Genomic DNA, 17499 nt, shown 5'->3' with positions numbered 1-17499 from the left:
TCACATAGAGTGCACTTCAAGTAGGTAGATTAGTTCAGGGCAGGTTAATAGCATTAGATGTCAGAGAGTTTAAACCCACGGCTAGGGTATATGTGCACAGGCGTGAGAGTAAGGGGTAATTTCTGCCAGGTTATTTGGTCCCAGTGGGGTCTGTGAATGGAAAGCCAGGTCCCAGATACCACAGTCAGCACTTCCTCCACCAGCACAATTAACGGGCTGCCTTGTTTTATCGTGAAAGCCTGTATCTAGTAAGCAGCCTGAAGGAGAAGGGACCAGAGCCCCTTCTGTACTCCAGTGTGTGATCACAACACTGGGAACTGGCAGGCTGAAGGCCCTGGTCACCTCCATTTCTGCTGCAGCCCCATCATGATGCCCCAGTTGAGGAAGTCCTGTGGCTAAAGGAGGGATCACCATGGTGCTGCAAACCCACATCTGCAAGTGGCAGGAAATGAGCAAAAGAAAGGAAATCAAACTGGGATCCCAGTGCAACACCCAAGCAGGTAAGAAGAGGCTCACAGCTGCCCAAGCACAGCTCTAGCACAGCTCTAGAACTCCAGGCAGCTGAGCGTTCTGCAGACTCTTCAGGCACAGAGTCCCTGGCCAAGTCACCCATCACAACAAGGCACTGTGCCTACAGGAATATTGACACCACAGTGTTTTTCAGTAATAGGAGTCCCTGCCTGCCATCTGGAGCACACACAGGGTTCATCCTGAGCAGGGGCCAGATGCAAATATTAATAATCCTCTGCCCTTTCCCATACACCTTAACCACAGAGCTCCCAAATCTGTCTGCAGGCAGTTGGGAAATGACTGTTTTACATGGAAGACAGGTATCATTAGCTCTAGCTTCCAGGTGGGGAAACATGGGAAGTAGGGGATGCAGACTTGCCTGAGACTACAAAGAGCATTCAAGTGAGGATTCAGCCCAAGGCCTCCTAGGTCCACATATTAAACAGAAAACAGCCTTCCTCCTTACCAGAGGGCAAAGTAGTAGGGTGCGTGTAATGGCATTTGCCACAGAAGTGCAGGCCAGAGGTCCTAGACTTACTAAAACTGACCCATGGGATTCACAGCTCACAACAGCCCCAGGTCCACAGTGAGAAACAAGTAAATCCAAACCATGACAAGAAAGCAGAGAAGTCCCTCCCTTCCTCCCTGTTTGCAGCCTCCTGTACATATGTAGTTTTTCTACAGCTACCACCTCTGGAAGCAACATTAAAAAGTAACCCAAGGTTTGGCTAGGCCTTCAGATAGCTCCATTCAGTCAATGGCATCACTGCAGAGATTGCCAGCAACGTATGTGTAGGAGGTTATTAGTGGTAATTGGGCTAATGAGTTTGCCCAGTCTGAGGGGTAATTGAATCACCTCTATTTGTGTAAGGAACGAGCAAATTGAGAAGACACAGGCCTGGCCCCACAGAAGTATGTATATGCCTAAGTCCTATGAAAATTGATGGGAATTAGGCACCAAAATTTCTTCTGAGTTCTGGGACAAACAAAAAGCCCCATCTTGCTAACAATGAAGTCAGCAGAGTTTTGCCATTGAGTTAAATGGAAGCAAGAATCAGGTTCTCCTACAGACACAGCTGGATGCCTGGGGAACCGGAAAAAGGAGAAAGTAGTTACAATCTTGACCTTAGAGTGCTGACAGCACCATGCTCCCTATCTTTCATTTTAACATACGAACCCAGGAGCTAGCGGGCTCTAGATTCGTGGCTGTGACTGCTGATGTCAGGCCACATCCTAAGTGCAAATAAGCTAAACAGAGATGTAAGGTGCAACAGAGGAGCAGGCACTCCAAATCAGAGCAAAAAGAAACACCACGCAAACAGTGCAGTATTTATCATCACGCGAACTGAAATTGCCCACTGATCCACACACAGACTTTAGGTATGATCCCCCACTAATACAAAGATAAGAGAAGTGGAAGGACACTTACTTTACTGTAGAGACTGTTCCAGTTGTGATGGAGTCTGTCTTGGAGAAAGTTGATTTCAGGTACTCAGGAGTGTTGAATGGCAATGAGACAGCCTGCTCTGGCCCAGCCACAGGAGTGCTGCTGGGGGTACTGGCAAGGGGAGCAGGGGCCAAGCTGGGTGTTGGAGCTTTTACTGGAGTAAGCTTCTGAATGTTCCTCACATCATACTTGGAAGGCCGGCCTACCTTGCCTGTCTTGAAGGCGATGGCTCCTCCCATATCTGGGCTTCCTTCTCCAGGCTTGAAAAGGTGCAAGTACTTGACATTTTCTAGGTCATACTTGGAGGCCTTCTTGTAAGTATTGCCATTTTGTGGCCTGATGCTCTCACCTGTCTTCAGCTTCTGAATGAAGAAGTCATATTTGGAGGCCCGTGACATCAGGCCCTGCATCTGGGAACTGCTGGGAGAGGGCAGTGGCAGGATGGTGGCTTTGGTCTCCGTCAGCATGGAGGCATCTGGACCTGGCACCCGAATGGGCTGTGCCAGTACTGACGAGGTTTCTTTGCCCAGCTTGGAGCCCAACTCCTCAGATTTGGCCAAGTGCATGGGCCAAGAGAGCTGCTCTCCAGCTTTTAGTTTGCGGATGTACTCCTCATACTTGGAGAAGCGGGCTCGTTTGCTCATGGCATCCTCGCCAGGGAGAGAGGCAGCAGTTGCTGTGGCCTCTGAGGTAGCAGCGTTCAGCTTGTCAAAGCTGATCTTGCGGGCCAGCTCATCCCGCATGTTCTGATCATCATAGCCGAACATGCCCAGGAACTCATTCATGGTGGTGGCGGCATAATCTCGCAGCGATGAAGCTTCCCCTACAGAGAACCAAAGTGAGAGAGTCACACAAGGCGTTGATTTTTCTTCTCTTCCCATACCAGCACTAGTAGCGAGGAGGGGGAGTAGGGGGAGAGGGGAACATGATCTACTGACGTTTGGCTCACTTGTTAGGTTTTACGACTCTTAAATTAATTTGTTTAAAAAAAAAAAGTAATTAATACTGGGGTAAAATAAAAAGAGTTCATCAATGCCAGGAAAATCAATTTCCTAAATGTTCTAGCCGATGGCTTTTCAGTACATTAAACAAAGTTTCATAAATGTCTCTGCACTCTTGCCTTGGCCTAATATGAAGAAAAAGTAATTTTACTGGAAGTGAGACCAACGCCAATATGCCAAGGTTTGTACAGTTCTGTCCTTGTGTGTGTTTGTATACGGAAGGAGATGCACAGAGGATAGATGGCAGTGTGTCTGCTTCTGTCGGGGGCGGGGGTAGAAACATGTGAGATGTGCTATGTGTGTTGGTGAACAGCAGGGATGAGAGCAGGCAGGACAGCATGGTGTGAAATGGATAAGGGAGATAGGGCAAGACAATGCATGGGGTAGAGTAGAGATGGAAAGCAGCAGACGTGGAGCTGAATTAAGGTGGGGGAAGAGCAGCAAAGGCTAAATGCATGAGAAGCTTGGCGGGGCGGGGGGGACACACACAAAGACAGGGGAAGATTTGTAAGATTTCTTTTCACCCAACTTGCTCCCTTCCTCCTCGGTCCCAATGACTGGAGAGCTACTACTCTCCACATGAAAAGGGGCCACAGTTCAGCAAAGGCTGTGGAAACCTATATGCAGCCTCCTGAGCAGGCAGGAACAGCTTGCAGTAAGACCAGGAAAGGGAAAAGTCCATGCAGGTGCAAAATGAGTAAGGAACAGCCTTCTCTCCATCTCTTCATGTCCAGGATTTGGACTGAGGACAGAAAGAGCTGTTGTCCTGATCTGGGCTCCAGAGAGGGGGAGAAAGCCTGTTCTCTGGAGCGTGGGTTGGGGAAGGGGCAGGAAGGGCTTAGCCTGCCTAAGCATGATCACAGGGAGGAAGAATGATCAAAAGCTGTCCTTCCTTGGGTCTCTCCCTCCCTTCCTCCCTCCCCTACTCCCTCAGGCAGTTTCACAGGCCACCAGGAGGGGAAGAACACACATCTGGAGGTCACCCAATATCAGTGTAAAGGAGGAAATAAAGATTGCTCTGACGTGCCAGCTTGGACTCATTTAGGCTTCAGTCTGACACAGCGCTCCTCCTCCTCTCCCTCTTGCTTTCTCCTGCAGAGTAAAGATTTACTGTGTGCAGGAGTCCTTCAAACCTCCCTCGTCATCTTTTCCAATCACTCACTCTAGCTCTTACGAGCAAACACACTTGTTCACAAGGAGCCAGCACAGGCAGGTACACTGGCAGCGGAATGGAGGTTCTGGGCACTGGGTCCAGCTCAAATCAAATCAACACTGCCTTGAAACATAGTGGAAAAGGAAGGCACCAAGACATAGCCACAGAACAGGTCAACAGATCCAAAGCATGAAAACAGACCCCTAGGATTTGGGTGATTTGCCAGCCAATGATGCCCTACGCACAGGCATGCGCATACATGAGAACATTTCTGCGCACGCAAGACCCAGTCAATGAGCAAAGTCAAAGTTCAATAGCCATCAGCTTCCACAAATCAGTTTCCACAGGACTACACGGAAGAAGAGACTGCCTGCAAAGGGCACCAGAATGTGCAAGACCATGAGGGTCATATTCCGGTTTCAGTATTGCCCAGTATAGCTGTGTTCATGTAGCAGAAGTGCTGCTGCACTAGTTGCCTGTGTACGTGGTACGTGAGAAAGACAATGCAAAGAATATGCCTGAAGCCTGCAACCAGAAGGACAAAGAGACATCTGTTAAGTGCTGGGATCTGGTTTAGCCCAAATTGACTTTCCAGTTCTGGGCACTTAGGCCCAGCATCCTGCATGGGATTTTGGGATGCCCGACTTCAGAATAAACACCCTGTTAGTTACAGACTGGGTGGCAATGCCCCTGCAGTGTCTGGCTCAGGTTGTAGCTTTTTGTCCTCGCACAGCTTCATGGGTCAGTATTAATCTTAAAGGACGTTAAATGCAGAATCATGCCCCGCAGTGTCCAATAACAAGACTTGTCAGAAGGAAACCACAAGGAAAAGCTGTATTACTCCATCCTCAGAGGTAGGATCATTTCACCTGTGCTTCCCCACTTGGCCCTCTCCGGTGCCCCCTCCAACACCCTACCAAAGCCATCAACTTTATCTTTCACACACAGACATATTAAATAATTTTATCTTGCTTTAAAGCAATTCTCCTTTTTACCTCTTTTTTCTCTCTTCTCCACCTCCTTTTCAGTGTAACCCTATGACCCACCAGAAGTGATTAAACCCACGAAATCCCTACTGGGTCTAACACTTCCCTCTTTCCGTTAAACCTGCTTTCCCTCTCTTTTTGGACCTGTGAAACAATCCCCTAGCCTCCTTCACAATGCCCTGACTTCCAAGCACTGCACAAAAGAACTCTAGCCACCCTGCGCCAAACTGCAAGAGGAGAAAGAACGCCACAAAGAGGATCTGATAGGAAATTAAACTATTAAGTGTGATTTTTACTAGCTTAAACAGCTGCCCTGAAAGCCAGCCAACCCCTTTCCTTCTTTATCCTAACCTGCAGCACACGAAAAAAGAGGGGAGACCCTCTTTCTCAATCCCACATCTCAAATCAGTTTGACAGATCCCAGCTTGGTTCAGGCGCCACAGACATTACAAACCCAGAGAGGAGATTCAACGAAACCTAGTAGGTTTTTTTTTAACACTGGAGAAAATGAAATGTTGCAGGAGACCAGCTCCTTTTTAAACTTCTCTCATCTGCACACCTGGTCTTGGAAAGCATCTTTGGTACCCATGTGGCTAGACCTCAATTGGTGCAACCAATTAGAGGCAAAACACAAGACCGTACGAAAGGGGGAGTTTTCAGACCTTTTTTTGAGCTTTGTGAAGTCTGAGCTTGAGTTCAGGTTCCACTACCTTGGATTTAAACCCCTCATCCCCCAAAACACCTTGCATTCTGCTTTTCCTTTGCTCAGATTTGGTTCCAGATGACCACAATACCCTCCCTGATCAACACCTTTGCCAGTGCTGCTCAGTCTTTCCTCATCCACATTTGAGATGAAACCCTGGCCAGTTCCCACTACTCACTACCTAGCAAGCGCACCTTCACCCATTCCAGCGTGAGCCCACCAACACATCCCCAAAAGCCAAGACAACCGTCACTTATTTGCCCAGGAACCTAACCAGAAGGCTTGAGGCTCTTCAAGTGGAGGCACCTTATAGAAGGGAGCTGTCTCACCACAAAGATGGTATGAGACCCAGCCAACTCAGTTCACATACACTTTCAAACAACAATGAAGAGGTAATTATTATTACCTAATCAACAGAAAACCCTCCCCATACCCACACACAGACAAAAGTGAAGCAGCACAGCGGCTGGGACACTGGTCCCTGAGAAAAGTGCACAGCCCTGGAAGGCACAAGAAGCATTGTCCCTGGGTCTTCTTCCCCCGCCCCTGCACCACGTTTTTCTCTCCTTTTCTATGTGATAATAAAACGGCTCCCTCTCCCCTTGCCACTGCTCTCCATTTGTGGGCATTGCCAAAGAGCAGAGATCTGTGTGTCTCAGAGCAGCTATCATATCACAAAGGATCCGAAGCTAGCAAAAAAGGGGCTAAAAATAGCCTGCAGCAGCACACTATATATGGAAGGAAAAGCAAAACAGCCCAAATGGAGTGCAAGGTCTGGATACTGGGGGATGGGACATCCCAGCCAGGGCTCCGTCCTTTATTCTGCTTGGGAGGGAAAACATGTAGGCTTGGGGACTATAGGATAACGAGCAAGAAACTGGCACTCATCATGCATGCTCTCCCAAGTGGAGTCTCCCCAGGAAATTATGAAGAGACACCCCCCCCTTGCTGAAAACAGGTCCAATATTCCCTTTCTAAGTGACTTAGCCAACAGGCTAAGAAAAGAAAGGAGAACTTTGAAAGCTTGTACAGGGGAAAGCTCCTGTTGACTACTTTGGCCCACTATTTAAGTAACAGGCGGAGTAAAGAACGTGGGACTGCAGGAAAATCTCCCTGGGTATGTGTGCGTCAGTGAGAGACTGTGGAAAGGGACGTCTGTCAGAGACTGCACTGGGAAATCAAAATGCTATATATAAATGTGTGTAGAGAAGTATGGGTCAGTCAGCGTGCAGGAGAGGGTGTGTGAATGAATGAAGAAACGTATCTGCATGCCTAGATCAGCTTCTGACACCCATCTCCTGACAGACGCCAGCTTTGCGACTCCTGAACGTGTTTCCTAGCTGTACCAGAGAGGGAGGCACATAAGGCAAGACTGAGCACGGACTCATTAGTCCCTTGTTTCCAAGGGGTGGCTCAGAAAAAGAAACAGGGATGCCATACATGCATGTTCCCCATCTTGTTTCAAAGCACGAGGATTGAATAGCATGGACCAAGTCTCTGCAAACTCCTTCCTGATGCACAACAAGCCTCACTGTCTGACCCTGGAAGGAGACAGAGGTGGCAGGGATTTGGCACTAGACTACAGGAGGTGCTAGTGGAGGACTTTCCATTTTTCTGTGTGACTCCTGCTTTTTACCCAAGTTTCCAGCTGGTCAAAGAAGTATGGGCTCAATTTTAAATGCTGCTGAACGCTGCCAGGGCTGTATCCTCTATGGCCTCAGAGAGAGCAATGGGCGCTCAGAGCCTTCAAAATCAGATTCCTGTGATGACTCCCCTGAAGCCGCACTGACCAGGAGGGCAGAGCTGTATTCCTCTCCTTTGATCTGACTGCCTCCTGCAACCCCCCAACTCACAGGAAAAAGCCCTCCTTTTTGGTATAGGCAGTTCCAGATCTCATTGGAATAAACTTAACTTGCACCCAGTAACACCAGCTCTGAGAGGACTCGGTGATGAACAGCTTAAAATCCATTTTCTGCAACACTGACAGAAAAAGACAGAAGAGGGAAAGAACTTCGTCCTTCCCAAAGCAAGAGATGTTTCAGTTTGTGCTTTCCAGGGAAACCTTGCAAGCGACATTTACAACAGGGTTCTTGAAACAGATGCTCAAGACCTGGCAGCATGTCTGTTTGCAAATCAAATCCCATGAGGCTGTGTATGTAAACCGGACCCCGCATGTGCCATTACCTGCCTTAAACATAAATGAGTCTTCAGCCCCCCGTGAATGCTTATACAATTTTGCGTAATCCTTTGACAATACAGCCCTACAAAGGCATTTTACCAAGAACTCCTACCCCGGTGAAAAACCTCAGTTCCTTTTCGTTTTCCCCAGTTTGGTAACATATTTTTTACATTTAAGTTCCTGTCCTTTTAGTTTTCATAGCAAATAAAAGCTGCAAATGGGGGGGGATTAAAACAAACTAAAAAAGGAGTCCAGGCACAATCACCTTGTGTCTGGGAACGACAAGGGCTTTCCTATCAAAGGAAACTGAAGGTCACACTTTTCCTCATTGATCTTGCAATGTTTGTTAATTACTCTGTCACTGATGTGGCGAAGGATAATTAAACAGCTCTGTTTATATCTTATATGCATAATTATGTGCGCTGCCACTGAACTCATGAAGACTAGAGAATGTGCTTCTCCAGAAGGGGAACGGACAGACGGAGATGAGTTTTGGCTGCATTATTAACAGGAGGAGGAAAACACGCGCACACACAAAAGGAGGAAAGTTTGATGGATTCACAAAGTGCTGAGATCAGGGGAGGGGTGCGTGCAGGTGGAGCAGATTAGGGGGAGATCTTTCAATTACAGATCCAACCCAGATGAGTGACAAATCGGGGGAGGGAGCTGCTTTGCCCTAATGGAGAGAATTCAATTTACCCTAAGCTTTTACCAAGGCTTAGCACTCATACGCCCCCCCCAAATCAATCTGAGGGGAACCTGGGTATCAAAAGTGAGAAAGAAATTCAGCTGAGGCTTTCCCCAAAATCACTTGCTGAATTCAGCTTTTGAATGAACCACAAAAATAAGGTAGGAGCTATCTGAAAATAAGAAAAGCACACACAGCCTGGGGAAAAACACCTTGTGACTGCACACAAGTCGGCGCCCCGGACCGAAGCGGTGGGGGACACAGAGGTTTGGAACCAGCAGCTCCGCCAGCTCGGGCCCGAACTCCGGGTGTGCCACCCCGCCGGCAGCGCTGGAGGACGGGCTCCCACGCCTGCCTGGCGAAGGAGGCCAGGCCACGGCGAGCGGTAACCCCTCAGCCCTCCGGCCGGGATGAGGGGACACGCAGCAGCAAAAGGGGAACGCAACTCATTCCATGTCGGACGGCTCTGTTCCGAGCTCTTACTCGACACCCAGAAAGGGGCACCCGTACTGGTGCACCAACCAGGGATAGGTGACAAAGACGGGCAGCGTTTAGACAGCCGCTCGCTCCGAGCTTGCCACCAGCGCCGAGCCCACAGGGCAGCGGCCGGGGCTCAGCGGGGACCCACAGGGGACGTGCGGCCACCCCGGCCCTGCCCTGGCACAGCGCGGGGTCCCCTCCCGCCCGTTCCCCTGGGGAAAGCCACCGCCTACCTCCTGCCTCCCGCCGCGGCGGCCGCTCCTTCCAGAACCTTCGCCCCTGACGGCCGTTGGGCGGGGCGGGGCCGCCGCACGCGCGCGGCGAGCGCGGGGCCGGATCCCTCCGCCCCAGGTGCGGCCGCGCGGGGTGGCGGTCGCGGCGCCGCAGGTCCACCCTCTCCCTGGCGCCTCTTCCCGGAGCCGGCCTCGGCCTCGGCTCCCCGAGAGCCCGCGAGCTGCCGCAGGGGGCCGCGCCGGCCCTGCCCGTGAAAGCCGGGGGAAGGGGCGGCCCAGCACCTCCGCGGGCAGCTGGAGTGCAGCGTTACCGGCTTTCCCCCTCCGGCCCTGGGCTCCTGTGGTCAGCTCCCATCTCGGGGTTAATTACCGTTGTGTAAGATGCAACATGTGGGCATGAGTGTGTTTACACAACCCTGCCTGCACTGCACGGCCGGCCTGTGTGTGAATACACCGCAGAATCCACCTGGGATTTGCCCCAAGGCCGCTCTCCGCTTTTGTTGCCCCCCCTGCGGAAATGCATGACCAGGGAACCAGCACACCCCACAGCCGTCTCCATCTGAATGGTGTGAAGCAGTCTGCAGGGGGGAGATCGACTCCACCAAGGGGTCTATGGTCTGGAAGGAGCCATCCAGCTACAGCCACCCCAATAAACACCCCTCTCGGGAAGGGGAGGCTGAAGCAGAGGCAAACTCAGCACGGTGCCAAGAGCGAAATGCCAAGCCTCTGCAAGGGCATCGGGGCTTTCACCCTCCTCCTTGGCTGCCAGATGCAGACAGTATCTGGCAACAGCTTCGTCTGTCCCACAGAAAATGCGACTGTGAAGCTGCCCCGCGCAGGGAGGTGGAGGGGGCAGAGGGCTTACCTGAGGCGGTTCCTCCCCCCAGCTTGGAGCCTGTCTCGCCACTGGAGGACCGGTAGGCATCATCCTTCGAGGCCGGCCCGTCTGAATCCCTGTCATCCAAGAAGTTGCCATCCTGCGAGCCCCTCAGAGTGTCCGCCTCGTCCCCGTTATCTTCCTCGTCACTGCAGCCCTTGGGCTGCACCATGTAAACCCCTTCGGGGGGCATCTCCGCGCTCTCAGCGCCCTTACATTCCTTGCCCTCCGCTCGCCCCAGCAAGGGCTCCTCGTTGTATTCCCCGTTCACCCACTTCTCAATCACCTCCCTCCTTTTGTCCTCCTCGATCTTCTGCACGCGGCTGAGTCCATCTGAAAACTCCGTCCCCAGCTCCTTGGTCCCAGGCTGAGGCAGGTCCTTGTTGCTGCTCTCCCGCTGCGGCCCCTTGTCCGCTCGCGCCTGTTCAGCTCCCCCGTGGTCGAAGACGACCTGGCGGCTCAGCTTGGCACAGATTGCATTTAGCTTCAGGCCGCCTTTGCGCTTGGCAGCCATTGTGGGTTTTCCTGAGGTTGCGTCAGTGCATATAGTTCTTTCAGCTGGAAAGAGAGAGGGGAAAGAAGCAAGGAAGGGCATTAGTGGGATCAGACAACTCGAACCCAAACAGCAAACGGCTGGTCCCAACCCAACAAGCCTTCAGGCATGGCCAGTGTCACCTCTGAAAGGTGGGACTGCCATCTGTTTCCTAAGCTCTGAGTGGAAGCCCAGCCAGGAGAGCCCGGTGAGAGGCACGCTCTGAACCTGCCAAAGGATGCCACTGGCCTCAAGAAAGAGGCACGTATTTATGCTGGGACTGAACTGGGCTCAAAAGGCCCCAAACAACTCAGGCACGTGAATGTGGTACAGACCAGCCTTTGCTCAGGCAGGATATGAAGTCTGTTAAAAGCCTGACTTGCTCTCTCCTTCAGACTGCAGCACCACCTGCTTTTAGGTCCTCAGCTCCATCCCAGATGTGTTGGCTGCCAAAACCACACCAGCCGGTAACTGCACCCAAGCACCTGCAGCAGGGAGAACAGCTTCCCAAGCCTAACCCTAGGGACGGTGAGGAATGGACTTTACGCATAGTCTCAGAAAAGAGAACCAGTATGGACCAGGAAGAACCAGTACAGAGGACAGGAGCCCTGGCAAGTGCGTATGCTGGAGCACCAGACTGGTGTGTGGAGTCGTATGGGAGAAAATCTCCCTGGGGTGGTATGAGTTGATCAGGCCCCTTTGCCTGCTCGCTCGCTCGCTCGCTCTCATACACACAGGAAATTCTGCTCTCACACTTCCCAGCACAATCAGCTAATTAGTGTGGGTTTGTTATTTTAATGTAGTTTATTCATATGTGACAGCTAGTAAAGGAGGGGTAAGAGAAAGTGGGGGGAGAAAGGAAGAAGGTAAGGTCTTAACTTCAAGGTCACAGAGAACCTTGAACTAAATGGTCCCTATCACAGAGTCACTTGCATAATTATTGCACCAACAATTAACAAGATTCAATCACAAATAAAAGCAAAAACTGATTCTAAAGCAGCTGCATCATTTCCCTCTTTATTTATGGTACCTCTGAGAGACACCCAGACTAAGAAGGGTTAAAGGTCCCAAGGCAAGAAACAGTGCCCGAGCCTGGCTCTTCCCCCTGCGCAAAGTGCGGAGGCAGACCCTGCTCCGTGTCATAGGGCTCAGGAAGAGCACCCGGTAAAATGCCACTGGAGTTATTGTGGGGACATTGCTGGAGGTCTCTTGGACTTTATGTCATGCTGAAAGAGGGGCCCATCACACGGAGAGTGAACAGAAAGTGCCTCCAGACCTCAAATGGTGAGAACGGGTTCCTCCATTGCACAGGAGTCCCTTGTGGCAGCTCAGCCCACACCTCCCTGTCCCAGCATAGAGGTGCTGCTCCACAGAAGCACAGTGAGATTAATCAGACCCCCTACAATGCATCCAGAAGCCATCGTGACAGCCCCTAATCCCGTAACATGACAGCCCAATACAAACAGACTGAAACTTTAGACCTGCTGTCCAAGAGCCAGAGAGTGGCTGCTTAGCGTAAACTCCTGACAGCTTCAGACACGCTTCCCTGTCAAGGACTGCAAGAAAAATAACCCCCCGACAAATATATCAGCCCCCCACACAAAAGGAAGGCAAAATGTACTCCTCCACTTTCCAAATGCACGCCCCGCCCCGCACTAACACCTACGTGCAATCATGCTTTCTTGAAGGGAAAGCACACGTTGCCCCCAAACACGTAGCTCCCCATCTAGAAATTATAGCTGTTCAAAAGCTGTGTGTATGCACTGGCACGCTCCATAAATGTAGTCACACACGTATGGGTTAAAAAGTCCCATCTCCCCAAAATACATTCCTGTACATTTCCCCACGCATTTCCCTTTCACACATTCCCCAACACACGCACACAGTCCTCACGCATACAGATGGGCACAGGCAGACGCCCATGAAGCTGCAAAAGTTTCTGTGTGCTGGCACCTTCCCTTCCCATCACATTCCCACTCTATTTAGGGCAGAAAGTGAAGGCCGATCCTATGCGCAACTGGTACCACAGAGGGAATCTCAGGAGGCTGCTGTGAGCTCCAACTGGAGCGGGGCCAGGACACCTACAGCTCACGCCTGTATGCTCGGGCGAAGGGCCAGCGGAGCCTGGATGGCTGCAGGTGGTTAGGACGGTGCCTCCCGCCCGGTGCGGGGCCTGCCCAGGGCTGGGGCACTGGGTCAGCACTGAATCACCAGTGTCGCTCTCCCGAGCGCTGCCTGGTGATTCCCCGTCCATGTTCTCACGATACCCAGCTCTGCTTAACTGGTGAGATCAGCACCGCTCGCAGCTGGAGATAACTGGGAGGCAGACACGCGGCAGCCCAAATCCCCGCTGCCCTCCCCCTTTCTGCAATGAGGGCAGGTCCCATTATTCTGGTCTGGAGGTGAGCAGCCAAGTGCGTGCAACAGCCGGCAAATGAATATATAAATATTTATTCAAAGGAAGAGAGGAACAGACGTTCCCGAAGCTGCACTTGCCGCGTACGCAGCATCTCCAGGGAGCCTGCAACTTGTCTTCCATTCCTGTTCCTGCCTCCTTCCATCTCGCACACCCTGGCTTTGCCCCTCTGCCTCCCCAGCTTCTGCCCCCCAGCTCCTGCCCTTCCCCTCTGCATCTTTCCTGTCCCCTCTCCCTGTGTTTGGGATTTTTTTTGAGCAAAACAATGCTGCTCTTTAACATTTTGAGAATCTTTTCCTAAAGTTTAAGTTAAAAATAAAGCAAGTTCTAAAAACATACCTTTTCCCCGTCCATAAAACTAACCCTCCCAGAGACCCTCCTGAGATGGGACCTGCCCTGTAGCACCAGGACCCTTACATAAATAACTCCATCCCACCTGTGCACGTATGGCCGCAGGAAATCAGAACTCCCAGCTTCTTCTGCCAACCTTGCAACCAACTCTCGGCAAGCCTGGACATGGCCTTTTATCTTTCCATTGCCTTATTTCCTTGTCTATGGAACGGGAGGGACATTACCTGTATCAACATTTCTGCTCCCCTCTTTTCAGGCTGTCAATTTCAAAAGCGGAAGGTAACCCTTCTCACAAAGAGATGCTGAAGATGGCCATCAGGCTGGAGGGGACCAGAGCATCCCTGTTCTGTTCACTTGGGCAGAGGGACAGGAATTGAGCTGCTGAATGAGGAACCCTCATATCTGCCTGAGGTCGGGACTGCCAGGCAGGGAGGGACCCCCGGAGCCAGGCAGAGGTTCCTTCCCCCCAGGCCGAGCTCCCCACCCCAAATCACCCTGCGTCTCCATCGCACTGTTTAAAGATTCCAGGCTAAGTAAACATCCCCCTTCATTTTCTTCGTCTAAATAGAAATGTTTTGATTTCACATCAATCTGAGGAAGCCGTTTATAACCTGAGCCTGTCACACAGACTTTTCATCTCTGCCCAGGACAAACTCTCCCACATGCTCTATTTACACTGAGCACTTCCTCTGAAAACAATGCCACTGGGAGTTTACTCCGCTTGCCCCCTCCCCACACCCTGCGAGGAGACACCGGCTCCCTCCACTCTGCACCCAGCCCCGTGGCATCTTGAGAGCAAACCTCCCTTTGAAGAAAAGGTACGGCTTGCCGCAACCAGGCCTGGCAAGAAGGACAAAACCCACCTCGCCATTTTGCTGCCTTGTCACCCCCTGAACTTGCAGCCGACAAGCCCAGGTTGCTGTCCCCACCACCCCTCGTTCCCCCAGTCCCCATGTGCTGCCAGCGCTCCGCGCGCAGCCCCAGGCTCTCTCCCCAAAGCAGCACCTTCTCACCCATGAACTCCACAGTGAGGTGCTGCCAAAGATGGGCACAGCTTAGCTCTGCCTCCCCGCAAGGGAGAAGAGGGGCTAAGGGGGACACACTGCGTGCAGGAACGAAGGGCTTTGCAGCGTGGACAGAAACAGGGCATCCCAGCCGAGGGACAAACTGCGCCGCAAAGAGAAAGTCTGGCTTTGCGGGGAAAGGAAAAGAGCCGAAGTCCGGCTGTGCCTTGGGGTCAATGAAGAAACGCACCCCGGTAGAGGGGAGAAAGGGTCCTGACTGTGAAAAAGGGGCGTGTGGGAGCTGGATGAACCAGCTGGCGTGGGTGGGGAAGGGGCCCTGGCTGTGCAGCAGGAGCTTACTGGTGTGGGAAGAGCCGGGGGGACAGGGGGGACCCCCGCCGGAGGGGGCAGGGGCTGAGGAGGGGCAGGAGAGGAGGGGCAGGAGGCCCCATGCTGTGGGGAGAGGGGTGCTGGCTGGGGAGGGACAGCGCGCTGTCACTTCAGAGGGCCGGGTACGTCGAACAGATGGAGCTTTCATATTCCTATTGAAGAGTTTTAAGCCCAGCTGAGCAGCTCCGTTCAAGAGGGAGGTCCCAGTGCCAGCTTTCCAGGAGCTGCAAGCTCTCATTCGATTAATTATTAACAGCATTATTTGGGGCGGGGAGGGGGAGGGAAGGAGGGCCAACATGCTGCAGTCCTTTTCTTTTTTAACCACTGTGGTGCAAGCTTGACTGGAGAGATTCCAGTCTGCCCAGGAGCCCCAAACAGGGAGGGCAGCACAGCTCACTGGGGTCGGGGGTGAGGATCCTGCATGCCAGAGCCTCTTCACACTTGAGCTGCGGTCCCTAAGATGGAGCCAAACCCTCACAGCAGAAGGCCGCTGGGGCATTGGGAACATGCTTCCCCGGAGCAATGCCCTGGCAGTGCCCAGCCACACGCCGGGAGGAGGCAGGGAAGGCGGCCAAACGCTCAGCCCCTTCCAGAAAACATTTCCCCTCCAGCACGACGACTGGTGCATTATCTCAGGCAGGGCCAGGGCAAAGGCAGCAACAGCCCAGGCATGGCCCACAATGTGTGAGAGTGGATTTAGTGTGTATATTTTCCCCTCTTCAGTTTATCAATAAAACATTTTATTGCTTTTAGCCCAGGAAATGACCTTGGATTAGTGGATGCTGTCTCTTCTGGCTGACCTTGGGGAGTTCACAAAGGCTCTTTAACAACCTCCTCTGCCCTGCAAGCATGGATCCCGCCTGTGCGCGTCTGCGTGAAGCCGGGGAAAGCCCTCGGTGCGAAAGTCGGACCTGACAGGCTTCAGCTCAGCACTGGGCAGGGAGGAGAAGGAGAATCAAAGACGTGGGAGGAGAAATGAAGTGAGCAGCCAGGGTGTCCTTACGGAAGCACTGCCAGCTACACTCCCTGCTTTCCCATAGCCGTGAGGGCTCTCCCTACACACCCCATCCATAAACCATGGAGGAAAAGCTGAGGACTCTGCTCTGGTCCCCATGGCCAGCACTTGTCAGAGTGCAGTCTGCCTGCATTCAGCACTGCTTGACCTTCTCCTGCCTGCCTCACTGGCATCTCCAGCTGCACAAGAGGCCACTTTTCTCCCTATTCCCAGCTCCCAGAGCCTGGTTCAACCCTGGCCCAAAGGGGCAGAGATCAGTACCAGTTCCCTTCAGCGAGCCTGTCCTGCTTCCCTTTGCTCAACCTCCTCTGCTGCAGAGTTAAGCTGTAATTTTCTGGTGACAGTGAGGGGCAGCGTAGAGAAGCCAGCGCTGGGCAGTGAATGACAGAAGACATCCTGAGAGGACGGGGAAGCGACGGGGCGCTGGAGATGCTGGTGCCCTGCACTGGGGCTGCAGCCAGCTGGGCAGCTCCTGTTTCCCACCCAGCCACTTGGCTGCTCTGGTGCTGATGCCAGGGTTTCTCCAGAACAGTTCATGAACATGGGGAGCCCCCCTTTTCCCCAAACAGAAAATAGCCACATCATCTCCGAACGGTGTGTATTTTCACTGCAGAAGTGTAAGTATGGAGGGAGGGAATGGGACAGGAGAAACCGAGAGGAATTTTCCTCCTCAAGGGAACAGAAACTACAAGCAAAGAGGGCTAGTGCTGAGCTCTAAGCCAGAGCAAGGTCCCCACACACCGCAGGGCAAAGCCTGCAAGGGTGCTGCAGCAAACAGCACATCACGTCAGGCAATCCTCCTTGCTGCCCTCCCCCGTTAACACAAGCCTCCCTTTCCAGCCATGTCCTCTCCCAGTGTCCTCCTGCAGCAGTGTCCCCTAGTACCGGGCACAGAGGGTCCCCATCCTCTCCTGCAAACTCCCCCAACTCTTCCTGTGCTGCATGCAGAGGCAACCCCTCCCGGCATCACGGCCACGCCGGCTTTGCCCTGGCATGACAGCCCCCTCCCCGGAGCACGCTCCCAGCCCCCAGGTGCCCGTTTTCTCCAGTCGTGTCCTCCTGAAGAGCGAGCCCTAAAGTGTTAACGGCGATTGGTGAAATGGCACAGCAGATTGCTACAATAAATAATTTACTGATATTTATAAATATTCAAATCAGCAGGCTTCAGAAATTGAAAGGGGGGGGCTGAGCTGACGGGGAGGAGGGGTGTTTAGGGAGGGGAGGGGGGGGCTGACATTAATTCCCAGGCTCTCCAAATTCATTTGAGAACTGTTTCTCATTTCAAACAAATATTAAATCTTTGGTGTCAAGCCTCCAAAATAAAATATCAAATAGAAAGTCACCACCCTCTTGGTGGCCAATGCCTTGTCTGCCATGATGCTGGGCGCCTGTGGGCCTGTCCCCTTGGACAACCAGCTGCTGGGGGAGCGACGGCAGCCTGCACCGGCGAGGTGCCTGTCCGAGAGCAGAAGCCCACCCAGCCACACCTGTAACGCAGCCCACCACACCACTAACCATCATCCGAGACAGGAAT

General features: G+C 52.5%; 1 protein-coding gene across 1 annotated transcript in view; it reads right to left on the bottom strand.

Annotated features, from left to right (window-relative positions):
- The window catches only part of CASZ1 (castor zinc finger 1), a 51819-nt gene extending 38469 nt beyond the window's left edge, over positions 1-13350 (bottom strand). Inside the window, exons 1-3 of the mRNA XM_059829851.1 lie at positions 13266-13350; positions 10246-10815; positions 1940-2780 (exon numbers count right to left, since the gene is read on the bottom strand). Of these exons, the coding sequence (XP_059685834.1) occupies positions 1940-2780; positions 10246-10815; positions 13266-13350 (1496 nt within the window). The remainder of the gene's footprint in view (positions 1-1939; positions 2781-10245; positions 10816-13265) is intronic.
- Between the last annotated feature and the right edge of the window lie 4149 nt (positions 13351-17499).

Source organism: Gavia stellata, chromosome 27 (assembly GCF_030936135.1).
Source record: "Gavia stellata isolate bGavSte3 chromosome 27, bGavSte3.hap2, whole genome shotgun sequence".
Taxonomy (NCBI): Eukaryota; Metazoa; Chordata; class Aves; order Gaviiformes; family Gaviidae; genus Gavia; species Gavia stellata.
Note: the sequence above shows the minus strand (reverse complement) of the source record. Positions and strands in the feature narration are given on the sequence as shown.